The sequence below is a fragment of the Elephas maximus genome, chromosome 8 (genome assembly GCF_024166365.1).
Source record: "Elephas maximus indicus isolate mEleMax1 chromosome 8, mEleMax1 primary haplotype, whole genome shotgun sequence".
NCBI lineage: Eukaryota > Metazoa > Chordata > Mammalia > Proboscidea > Elephantidae > Elephas > Elephas maximus.
In genome coordinates, this window is record NC_064826.1 from 99,759,936 (window position 1) to 99,773,394 (window position 13,459).

Here is a 13,459-nt window from a genome sequence, read left to right on the forward strand (position 1 = left end):
TAGGAACTGTGGCTTATCCCAGTTGATTGAAACAAAACTCTTCTTTACAGATGAATGCCAGCTGAAAAAACAAAGGAATAATAATAAGAAAATGACCAATCTCCAATCCCCAGTGTAATAATTGATTCAGGAAATGGTTTTACCTAAAAGCATTAGGTGGCAGTTTTTGGGGATCAGGATATTTCCAGAATCACAAAGTATCACACACAGATTACTTGCTAATTACAAAGGGAAACATTTTTATAACAAGACATCTTGTCACCATATAACTTAATGATCAAAGCTAGTAGTATTAATAGTGGGGTGCAACTTCATCTGTCTTCTGGGCAACTTTTACTTCCTTTTTCATTTCTATCTCATTAGATTTTTTTTTAACATCAATTGAGAATCATTCCTACAAAAATAAACTTATTTTCGGAAGAAAACTTTTGTAGTTTTCTAATGTTTTGAAAAGCATGGGGATGGAAGAGCCTAATTTTTAGGAAAATTACTTTTCAAAAAACAATAGAAATTGTCACTACAACCTGAGAATTTTTCCAACAGCAACAGAAAATCCTCTCTCCCACATGGTGAGAGGCAAAATGGGCTGCTGGGCCCCTCCTTTGCTTTGCGGTTGCCACGGAGAGTTCTGCCTTCTGACGCCGTGAAGAGCCTAGGGAGCGTTACCTCGCTCAAAGCTAAGGCCTGGGGCTAGGCCTTTGTTGGAGCTCTCTACCACCCCACCTTAGGAATCATGCTTTGGTTGGTGTCTGGCCAGCAAAGAGGACAAAGTCTCATGACTCCGCCTTTGTTTTGTCCCTGCTCTGGCCTGTCTGGTCTACTCACTGATTCCATCTCCTCACCTATTTTGACTGCACCCCAGGGGTGTGGTTTGTGCCCCTGGTCCTCCTTGACTAGCTCCCTTCAGAGCCCGGCTTTGATCTCTTCTTCCAGAATCCAGTTTCTGTTTAAATTGTTCATTCTTTGGGTCTTCGGGTTATTGCTGCACAGCATCCTAGGCTGATGACTCATTTCAACCTTGGCTGATCTCTGCGTTTTGACCTTCTGGCCTTATTGGACTCCAGATTCAGCGTCTTATTAGTGATGAGAACCTTAAATCTTAACTATTAATATGTTCATATAAATCATACAAGCCACTACAGCATCATTAAATTTTTCTTTTCCAAAATTTTTCATGGGACAGTACTGGCATTTATATCTACATATGTGTATTTGAAAAAATGAATTATATGCTTCTATTTTGTTTCTCATTAAATTATTATTTTCAGTCTTAAGGTAGAGTCAACATAACCTTGATATCAAATTATGTTCTCTCTCTTTTGTATTCAATATTTCAAAAACACAGAAGAGTACAGAGTATAACATAACAAACCTCTGCATTCAGATCGCCCAGATTTAACAAACGTTAACCTTTTGGAATAATTATTTTAGGTCTAGCATCCTCAGTTTAAACTTAAATTTTATTTCTGCATATGGCAAGCTGCCTCAGGAATCCTGTGATGTTGTCTGAGTTCATTTCCCACTGCCCCCATTCCCTTGCCTGGCAGGTAGTGACCAGGTCTCCATGACCCCTGGTTCTACAGAGTGCCCTGCCAGGCTCTCCTAGCACAACTGCATGGGCAGCCATCTCCCAGGGCACTAGGTGGAGTAGTGGGGTCCTCAACAACATTACAAAAAACTTTCTAGTCATGTATGAGTAGCACAAAATCAAAAGCAAAAACAGGATGTTTATTAGAAAATGTATAATAATTACAGGAGCCAGTGGCACAGTGGTTAATTAGTCAGCTGCTAACTGAAAGATCAGTGGTTCAAACCCATCCGGTGACTCCACAGAAGAAAATACCTGGCGATCTGCTCCCATAAAGATTACAGCCTAGGAAACCCTATGGGGCAGTTCTACACTGTAGTATAGGGTCTCTTTATCACCATTCTTATTCAACATTGTGCTGGAGGCCCTAGCCAGAGCAATTAGGCTAGATAAAGAAATAAAGGGCAACCAGATTGGTAAGGAAGAAGTAAAAGTACCTCTAATTTCAGAAGACATGATCTTATACACAGAAAACCCTAAAGAATCCTCAAGAAAACTACTGAAACTAATAGAAGAGTTTAGCAGAGTATCAGAATACAAGATAAACTTACAAAAATCAGTTGGGTTCCTCTATACCAACAAAGAGAATGTCAAAGAGGAAATCACCAAATCAATACTATTTACAGTAGCTCCCAAGAATATAAAATACTTAGGAATAAATCTAACCAGGGACATAAGAGACCTATGCAAAGAAAACTACAAGATACTACTGCAAGAAAACAAGAGACCTACAGAAGTGAAAAAACATACTTTGCTCATGAATAGGAAGACTCAACATTGTAAAAATGTCTATTCTACCTAAAACAATCTATAGATACAGTGCAACTCCAATCCAAATTCCAGTAACACTTTTTAATGAGATGGAGAAACAAATCATCAACTTCATGTGGAAGGGAAAGTGGCCCTGGATAAGTAAAGCATTGCTGAAAAAGAAGAACAAAGTGGGAGGCCTCACACTGCCTGATTTTAGAATATATTATACCGCCACAGTAGTCAAAACAGCCTGGTACTGGTACTACAACAGATACGTAGGCCAGTGGAACAGTATTGAGAATCTAGAAATAAATCCATCCATATATGATCAGCTAATATCTGACAAAGGCCCAAAGTCTGTTAAATGAGGAAAAGACAGTCTCTCTAACAAATGGTGCGGGCATAACTGGATATCCATCTACAAAAAAAATGAAACAATACCCATACCTCACACCATGCACAAAAACTATTCAAAATGGATCAAAGACCTAAATATAAAATCTAAAACGATAAAGATCATGGGAGGACAACACTAGGAGCCCTAATACATGGCATAAAGAGTATACAAAAAATTACTAACAAGGCACAAACACCAGAAGAGAAACTAGATAACTGGGAGCTCCTAAAAATCAAACACCTATGCTCATTCAAAGACTTCACCAAAAGAGTAAAAAGGTTACCTACAGACTGGGAAAAAGTTTTGAGCTATGACATTTCCGATCAGCGTCTGATCTCCAAAATCTACATGATACTGCAAAAACTCAACTATGAAATGACAAATAACCCAATTAAAAAATAGGCAAAGGATATGAACAGGCACTTCACTAAAGAAGACATTCAGGTAGCTAACAGACACATGAGGAAATGCTCAAGATCATTAGCCATTAAAAAAAAAAAAGCCATTAGAGAAATGCAAATCAAAACTACAATGAGATTCCATCTCACTCCAACAAGGCATTAACCCAAAAAATACAAAATAATAAATGTTGGCGAGGTTGTGGAGAGATTGGAACACTTATACACTGCTGGTGGGAATGTAAAATGGTACAACCACTTTGCAAATAAATTTAGGTCTTCTTTTAAAAGCTAGAAATAGAACTACCATATGATCCAGCAATCTCACTCCTTGGTATATATCCTAGAGAAATAAGAGCCTTTATACAAACAGACATGCATGCACATGTCCATTGCAGCAATGTTTACAATAGCAAAAAGATGGAAGCAACCAAGGTGCCCATCAATGGATGAATGGATAAATAAATTATGGTATGTTCACACAATGGAATATTACGCATCAATAAAGAACAATGATGAATCTACGAAACATTTCATAACATGGAGGAATCTGGAAGGCATTATGCTGAGTGAAATTAGTCAGTTGCAAAAGGACAAATATTCTATGAAAACACTATTACAAGGACTCAAGAAATAGTGAAGAAAATATTCTTTGATGGTTACGAGGGTGGGGAGGGGAGGAGGGAGAGGGGTATTCATTAATTAGATGGTAGACAAGAACTATTTTAGGTGAAGGGAAAGACAACACACAATACAGGCGAGGTCAGCACAACTGGACTAAACCTAAACCAAAGAAGTTTTCTGAATAAACCAAATGCTTCGAAGGCCAGAGTAGCAGGGGCAGAGGTCTGGGGACCATGGATTCAGGCGGCAGGCAGAGGTCTGGGGACCATGGGTTCAGGAGGCATCTAGGTCAATTGGCATAATAAAATCTATTAAGAAAACATTCTGTATTCCACTTTGATGAGTGGTATCTGGGGTCTTCAACACTAGCAAGCACCCATCTAAGATGCACCAATTGGTCTCAACCCCCTTGGAGAAAAGAAAAATGAAGAACACCAAAGACCCATGGCAATTATGAGCCCAAGAGACAGAAAGGCCACATAAATCAGAGACTACATCAGCCTAAGACCAGAAGAACTAGATGGTGCCCAGCCATAACAATGACTGCCTTGAAAGGGAACACAGCTGAGAATCCCTGATGGAGCAGGAGAGCAGTGGGATGCAGAGCTCAAATTCTCATAAAAAGACCAGACTTAATGGTCTGACAGACTAGCAGCATCCCGGAGGTCATGGTCCCCAGACCCTCTGTTAGCCCAAGACTGGAACCGTTTCCAAAGCCAACCCTTCAGAGAGGAATTGGACTGGACTATAAGACAGAAAATGATACTGGTGAGGAGTGAGCTTCTTAGCTCAAGTAGGCACATGAGACTATGTTGGCAGCTCCTGTCTGGAGGGGAAATGAGAAGGCAGAAGGGGACAGAAGCTGGCTGAATGCACACAGGGAATACAGGGTGGAGAGAAGGCGTGTGCTGTCTCATTAGGGGGAGAACAACTAGGAGTACATAGCAAGGTGTATATAAATTTTTGTATGAGAGACTGTCTTGATTTGTAAACTTTCACTTAAAGCACAATAAATTAAAAAAAGACTTCAGAGTTTGCATGACACATCAGGCCACATGACTAGCAGACCTTCCATCACAATTGCACATTTCCGGGGTAGAGGATCTGATTGTCCAGCTCTGGGTCACATGTCCACCGCTGGTCCAGTAAGCTCTGGTGAGGGTAGCTAGGCCATTATTATAAACATGGCTTCCAAGGCCCACTTCTGTGGCACTGTGGATTTAGGGGGACAGCCACACCTGGCTGCATAGCCTCCAGGGTAAAATCGCTACAGCTTGAGAAGGACAGAACTAGAATTTCGGCCAAGGCTAGGAATGACTAGCGTAGAGACCTAGAACTCGGGAAAATATCAGATGATGATGATGATGATGATGATGATGATGGTGAAGAGAAGGATGAAGATGACTATCCCTGTGGTTATACAGCCTAGAGGTAGCATGGGTGGCCCACTGTCATTAAAAGTATCACAGAACAGGATTTGTGCATTGGGAAAGATTCCACATGACATGGACAAAGATTCCATTCAGAAGATATTTATGAATGGCTTATGTTCTCACGTTAATGTTTCTGTATTCCTTCAACAAATGCCTAGACTCTGATGTGCCAGGGGCTTAACTGGCTGGGAGAAAACAGTGGCAATACAACCCCAAACTCCTCCAGAAGGCTTACAGTTTTGTGTGAGCCCTGCATGTGTATTACAAGAGGTTGGCTCCAATTTTGACTAGTACCTCATAAGATGCACACTTACTTTTCTTTCTACATTCACTCTTGCTTGAGTTTTATCCTTGCAAGCCATCTCAAATCTTTTCTAGAATAAGGAGGCTATATCTAAATATATAAAATTGGGTCATGCTTATACTCCCATATAAGCTTGTAGAAACCTGAAACATAATACTCATATAATAAATTTAACCTTGAATTTGGGATGGCAGAACACACCCCCCTAAAGACTCCTCTGGTAGGTGTGAATCTCAGACACCACAATTTGTTGACTATCCTTATATACCTATGAAAAGACACCTCTCCAGGCTTTTCTGCTCTCAAGTGTTGCAAATTGCACTTTTTGAAGTCATGCGGCGGCAACACTCGCTCTGCTCACAGCAGCAGTGATCTGAGGTTTTGAAAGATAGTCAAGCTCATGGAAACACAACAGGCTTCACTCAGCACCCGGACTGCTGAGCTAGGAGAGGATTCAGGACCGGCAATAACACATCAGCCTGGTAGTGGCAGATCTAAGGTCTGGAGACTTCCAGGCTCAGCTTCTGCTTAGCCTTAGTCTCACGTGCAAGTAGAGCCCGTGTGTGGTCACCAGAGGAGTCTGAGAGTTTATAGACAGCTCAGCTGTGGGAAGCCATTAGCTCTGGGTCCCTTCGCCTTTTGTCCTTGGTAGTTGTAGTCTCCTTAGGAGAGGAGCCCATTCTCAGCGCAGCTCCATCTCACCAAAACGCTTTATTCATGATGGATAGTCAATCATGACAATGTGGTATGGTGCCTGGTCCGGGACAGTCCTGAGCAGGGTTCTTGTTTATCCTGAACTCATCATACTGCTTTCATTCCTTGACAGCAACGAGAATTCAACTAGGGGTCAAATCCTTCTATGTCCTTGCGGCTAAACGAAAGGTCACAAAACTGTTAACCCTGGGCCATGTTGTCAGCTGCTGAGTGGAACCCATGCACGATGAAAAGAAATGCTACCTCGTCCTGCACCATTCCCATGATCATTTGGGAATCAGACTGTTGTAATCCACAGGGTTTTCATTGGCTGATTTGCAGACATAAATCACCAGACCTTTTTTCCTAGACCATCTTAGTCTGGAGGCGCTGGTGAAACCTGTTGCGTAGCATAGCAACACACAAGCCTCCAGTGACAGATGGTTGGTGACTGCACATGAACTGCATTGACCAGAATTAGACCCAAGTCTCCTGCATGGACGGGGAGAATCCTACCAGTGGACACCAAAGCCTGACAACCCAGGGCCGTATCTTCCTCATTTTTGTATCCTAAGCACCAGGTGTGGCATATAATAGCTACTCGATAAATACTGAGTACGCATGAGATTTTGACTCCTCTATTTTCGTTATCTCATATTCAACTTGGTCATTTGCCTTTTGTTTATATATAAGTAAAGCACTGCCTAACAAGTAAAAAAAGAAATTTTTTTTCTATTTGAAAAATCATTTATATCAAAGGCCTTTGGTCTTTATGCTGGTAAAAGGCATGATGATTGTAATGTAAAGTCATAAATGATTTTCTTTTCCTCTTTCAGATTATTTGAATATATTCTCCTCTATAAGGATAAAGTGATGTTTCAGATTGAACAAGCCACCAAGCAGTGCTCAAAGATTACCCTGCTGAACCCCTGGGATCCGCTCGACATCCCTCAGAACTCCACCTTTGAAGATCAGTACTCCATAGGGGGGCCTCAGGAGCAGATAATGGTCCAGGAGTGGTCCAATCGGAAATCAGCCAGATCATGTAAGGGATTAAAAAAAGTATTCCAGCACTGGATCTCAGGAAGCATGATGGGAAAAAGTGTTCAACTCCTTTAAGGAAGGTAGCTGTTAGGGGAATTTATGAACTTAATTAACTTGCTTAAACTGTATTGGAAACCCTGGTGCTATAGTGGTTAAGAGCTACAGCTGCTAACCAAAAGGCTGGCAGTTCGAATCCACCAGGTGCTCCTTGGAAACCATACGGGGCAGTTCTCCTCTATCCTGTAGAGTCGTTATGAGTTGGAATCGGCAACGGGTTTTTTTGTTTGTTTAACCATATTTGAGTCCCTGGGTGGCACAAATGATTAAGTGCTCATTTATTACCTGAAAGCATGGCAGCCCAAACTTATCTATAGGTGCCTTGGAAGAGAGTCCTACCTGCTTCCAAAAGGTCACAGCTTTGAAAACCCTATGGAGTAGGTCTACTGTGCACGCATAGGGTTGCCATGAGTTGGAACTGTCTCAATGTCAACTAACAACAACAACAACAAACCACATTTAAGCTGCCGTATATATCTTCCTAACTGTGTCACACTAGCATCATATTTGAAACCCATCTTTTTTCTTTTTTTTTTTACTGTGCTTTAAGTGAATGTTTACAAATCAAGTCCATCTCTCATACAAAAACTTAAACACACCTTGCTGTGTACTCCTAGCTGCTCTCCACCTAATGAGACCCCACACTCTTCCTCTCCACCCTGTATTCCTTGTGTCTGTTCTACCAGCTCCTGTCCCTCTCTGCCTTCTCATCTTGCCTCCAGACAGAAGCTGCCCACATAGTCTCATGTGTCTACTTGAGCTAAGAAGCTCACTCTCACCAGTACCATTTTTCATCTTATAGTCCAGTCCAATCCCTGTCTGAAGAGTTTGGGAATGGTTCCAGTCTTGGGCTAACAGAGAGTCCAGGGACCATGACCTCCAGGGTCCCTCTAGTCTCAGTCAGACTATTAAGTCTGGTCTTTTTACAAGAATTTGAGATCTGCATCCCACTGTTCTCCTGCTCCATCAGGGATTCTCAGTTGTGTTCCCTGTCAGGGCAGTCATCAGTTGTAGCCGGGCACCACGTAGTTTTTCCAGTCTCAGGCTGATGTAGTCTCTAGTTTATGTGACCCTTTCTGTGTCTAGGGTTCATCTTTACCTTATGTCTTTGGTGTTTTTCATTCTTCTTTGCTCCAGGGGGTTGAGACCACTTGATGCATCTTAGACGGGCGCTTGCTAGCGTTGAAGACTCCAGATGCCACTCACCAAAGTGGAATGCAGAATGTTTTCTGAATACATTTTGTTATGCCAATTGACCTAGATGTCCCCTGAAACCATGGTCCCCAAACCGCACCCTTGCTAACCTGGCCTTCGAAGTATTTGGTTGTATTCAGGAAACTTCTTTGCTTTTGGTTTAGTCCAGTTGTGCTGACCTCTCCTGTATTGTGTGTTGTCTTTCCCTTCACCTAAAATAGTTCACATCTACTATCTAATTAGTGAATACCCCTTTCCCTCCCTCCGCACCCTCGTAACCATCAAAGAACTTTTTTCTGTGTTTAAACATTTTCTTGAGTTCTTATAATAGTGTTTTCATACAATATTTGTCCTTTTGCGACTAATTTCACTCAGCATAATGCTCTCCAGATTCCTCCATGTTATGTTTCATGGATTCATCGTTGTTCTCAATCCTTGCATAGTATTCCATTATGTGACTATACCATGATTTATGTACCCATTCATCCGTTGATGGGCACCTTGGTTGCTTCCATCTTTTCGCTATTGTAAACAGTGCTGCAGTGTATATGGGTGTGAATTTGTCTGTTTGTGTGAAGCCTCTTATTTCTCTAGGATATATTCCAAGGAGCGGGATGCTGGATTGTATGGTAGTTCTAGATTTAGCTTTTTAAGAAAGCTCCAAATCAGTTTCCAAAGTGGTTGTACCATATTACATTCCCACCAGCAGTGTATAAGTGTTCCAGTCTCTCCACAACCTCTTCAACATTTATTATTTTGTGTTTTTTGGATTAATGCCAGCCTTGCTGGAGTGAGATGGTATCTCGTTGTAGTTTTGATTTGGATTTCTAATGATTGTGACCATTTCCTCATGTATCTGTTAGCTGCCTGAATGACTTCTTTAGTGAAGTGCCTGTTCATATCCTTTGCCCATTTTTTTAACTGGGTTATTTGTCTTTTTGTTGTTGAGTTTGTACAGTATTGTGTAGATTTTAGAGGTCAGACACTGATTGGAATTGTCATAGCCAAAAACTTTTTCCCAGTCTGTGGGTAATCTTTTTACTCTTCTGGTGAAGTCTTTGGATAAGCATAGGTGTTTTATCTTTAGGAGCCCCCAGTTATCTAGTTTCTCTTCTGGTGTTTGTGCATTGCTAGTAATGTTTTGTACACTGTTTATGCCATGTATTAGGGCTCCTAGTGTTGTCCTTATTTTTTCTTTCATGATCTTTATCGTTTTAAATTTTATATTTAGGTCTTTGATCCATTTCGAGTTAGTTTTTGTGGATGCTGTGAGATACGTATGGGTCATATTTGAAACCTCTTAACCTTCTAGTGCCACCTGTACCTTTCTGCTACTTTGGCTCATATGGACTTGGCATTGGTTCTGATCTGTGACTTTGGAAGGCATTTCTCTAAGGCACAGATTGGAATTGGGCACCTTCTTGTCCTCCCCAAACATCACTTCCTAAAGTTGCAGTGACCAGACCTGCACCATCATACAGGGTGCCAGACCTGCCTGTAATTGTACTTAGATGTGAAACTGTTCTCTGCTGCACTGCCAGTACTCCGACCCCCAAAGACTGTTGTGAAAATAGAGGCACTTTGCCCATCTTCAGTATTAAAAAGTCGACTTTACTTCCTCTTACAGATGAAACCTGGATTGGCATTTATACAGTCAAGGATTGCTATCCTGTGCAGGAAACCTTCACCAGAAATTATAGTGTGATGTTGTCCAGCCGCTTCTTCGACATACAGCTGGGTATTAAAGATCCCTCCGTGTTCACGCCACCCAGCACATGCCAGACAGCCCAGCCCGAGAGGATGAGCGAGGACTGCCCCCTGTGACTTGTCCACACAGAAGCGACATCATCGCGCATCACATGCAGGGACCCCAGCTGGAAAGTGATTTGTGATTTGAGGAGATGAGAATTGTTACTGGAAATAACTACAATAATTTTACGAAGAATGTGTGGTTTCTGTATGTATGATTTTGACTACTCAAGCTATGTTTACAAAATGAAATTGAATGACGAATCTATGGTAATGTGAGCTGAATAGATGGCTGCTATGAATACTTCCGATGTTTCTAAAGCCTACATGAGTTCTGTTTATATGGGTGTGCAGGTATATACTAAATGCTGTGGTATACAAAGGGGTAAGGCATTATAGGAGCACTTTGTCATGGCGGGAAGGAGTATTTTATTACCAACATTATTGAAAATTGATGGCACCTGGTGATGATAAAAAACAGAATGATTTTGGTCAGCTTTACTATTAAGTTTTAAATTCTCTACAGACAGAAAAAACAAAAAGACAAAACAAAACAAACAAACAAAAAATGATTGCTATCAAGTAGATTCTGACTCATGGCAACCTCGTGTGTCAGAGTAGAACTGTGCTCCACAGAGTTTCCAATGACTAATTTTTCAGAAGTAGATCACCAGGGTTTTCTTCTGAGGTACCTCTAGGTGGACTTAAACCTCCAACATTTGAGTTAACACCTAAACTCATCAACTCTTTGCACTACCCTGGGACTCCCTGTCTACAATGACTCCTTTATTTCCTGCACCAGGGTGGGGGACTGCTCCCACTGCCCCCCACCCCCACCCCTGCACTGCCTTGGCACCTGTCAAAATGACCCCTTAAAATCCCTTCCAGACATAAGAGCTTTATGGCATGACCCGAGTGATATAAACATCTTAAAAGGAAATGAAAAGCTATAATATGAAGTAATGATTCCCGTAAGGAGATATTTTAATCAAGAGAGTCTGGGAAAATCTTCATATCTATACCTGAGTAAGCATGAAACATGTGTGCTGCTTTTTTTTTCTATGCAAGAATATTACTACTGCCTGTACTGAATTATCAAAGGCTTGTCAATAGACCCAGAGCAACAGGTAGAATTTTAAAGACAGCATTGAACTGGGATCCAGGAGCCTACCTATCCTAAATACAGGACTAGAATTCCCTTGCACTCCAACTCCTGGGGCTAACTAAATGCACTATGCTTTCCTTCACTTTGGCCTTCACGTATGGTCCCATCTTCCTGGGACACAGTTCCATGACCTCCTTGTCTGGTTGACTTCTGCCCATCCTTCCCAGCTCTGCTCACACTTGACCCTCTTTGGGAGTCGCTCCCAAGCCTGCATTAAGAGCACTTGGCACCTTGGGCATGCCTTTTCTTGCAATACTTATTACATTGTGTGATAATTTTTCACTTATTGGACACTGTCCTCCACTATCCTAGCTATGAGCTTTGTGAGTACGGGTACCGTGTTCTGTTTACTTTTATATTCCCAGTACTAAGCAAGTGCCTGGCACACAGTGCCCTAAGTATTTGTAGAGTGAAGAATGCTAGCTTCTGCAGCCCTTAGTTTCCTCATCTGTTAAATGGGGTGGTTGGATTTGCTGATCTCTTCCATTAATAAAAATTGTACTATTCTAGATTCTTCTACTTTTGTGTTTTTTATCTGGCCATTGATGTTCTTTAGTTATCAGAAGAAATGTGCAACACCTATATATTTCACTGAAAACAATCTGTATTACTCAAAATTTATCGATATTATTTCAATAAACAAATTTAACTGCATTTCAAAGTGTTCTGTAATACATTAGTTTTTTTTTTTTTTTTTGGCTATAAGGGAGTTAAAATTTTTCTCTAATAAATAAAAAGGGCTTCACTTGATCTAAACCAATTTTGTCATCCTCTCTCAAAACTGCTCTCCTTCTCACCTTCCCTAAAGTCCAGTTGCCTGTTAGAAACTGCAAAATCATTCTTGATCTTTTTTTTTTAAACCTCTAGCCCCTGCAGGCAATCATATCCTGACTTTCATACAAATAATTCTTACAGCGTCTGCCTTTTCACCACCCCCTCAGCCACCGCCAAAGTCCAGGCTCTTAACATCTCTGGCATTTGTAAGATTTTTGTAACCTGTGACCTTCCCCTGGCTTTTTCTTCTAGAAACCATCTTCTGTTCATTCAATCATTAAGTCATTCAATCATAAACAAATTACTGAACACTTGTTATCTCCAGTGTCCATGCATTGCTGGAGTTTCAGAGCAAGGACAAAACCAGTTGCCATCAAGGTAAGTCCAACTCATGGCAACTCCATGTGTGGAAGAGTAGAACTGAGCTCCCTAGGGTTTTCAAGAGCTGATTTTTCAGAAGTAGATCACCAGGCCTTTCTTCCAAGCCATCTCTGGGTAGACTCGAACCTCCAACATATTCGTTGGCAGCCAAGTGCATAAACCATTTGTACCACCCAGGGCCTCTGCTGAAGTAGCAGAACAGGGACAAACCCCAGCCAAGGTAGGCATTTGGAATGCACAGACTGGGAAGAGTTTCACATCTGTGCCCAAGGTCATCCAGCCTGATAAAGCCTTTGTGACAGTGTCTGCCCTGTTTGCTAGCTCTCTAACAGAGAAAGGCCCCTCTTTTCCCAAAGCTGCACTTCTCGCCTTGGCCATCTAAAACTTTGTCTTTGCCCTTTCCGATCCACATCCCCACTCAAAGGAGAAAGGAGGGAAACTGTTTTTATTTTATCCAGGGACATATGCAGTGGGCACCCTTTCATTTTTCACTTGAGGCCTATTTCAGTAATTAAACCACTTCACAGAAATGAATGAAATTTGCCCTTACAGAAAGATTTTACATCTGGTGGGGACCTCAATGCAGACCCAATGGTGCCCTGCTCCTGTCTTCTCCACTGCATGAAAATAAAGTGGGGCCTCCTTAGTGTGGCCTGCAATGCCCTTTTTGATCAGGCCTCTGACTCTTTTTCCAGCTTCACCACTTGGCACTCTGTTCTCTTTCTCCAACTGCCACCAGAGCCTGAGAAGTGAGACGTGGGTTACTTCTGGGTGGCAGGCAGTTTTCCTTAGTCACCAATCTTGTGTAAAAACTCCCTAGGAACCACCATAGTCAAAATGAAGAGGGCTATGAAATTGAGAAGAGACTTGTGCCAAAGCGTTCTGGTGTCTCACTGAAGAACAGA

The 13,459-nt window shown here is 41.6% G+C and overlaps 1 protein-coding gene across 1 annotated transcript in view; it reads left to right on the plus strand.

The window, feature by feature from the left end:
• The window catches only part of EPDR1 (ependymin related 1), a 51,048-nt gene extending 39,001 nt beyond the window's left edge, over positions 1-12,047 (plus strand). The window contains exons 2-3 of the mRNA XM_049894526.1: positions 7,027-7,235; positions 10,113-12,047. Of these exons, the coding sequence (XP_049750483.1) occupies positions 7,027-7,235; positions 10,113-10,309 (406 nt within the window). The 3' untranslated portion in view covers positions 10,310-12,047. The remainder of the gene's footprint in view (positions 1-7,026; positions 7,236-10,112) is intronic.
• Positions 12,048-13,459: the final 1,412 nt, after the last annotated feature.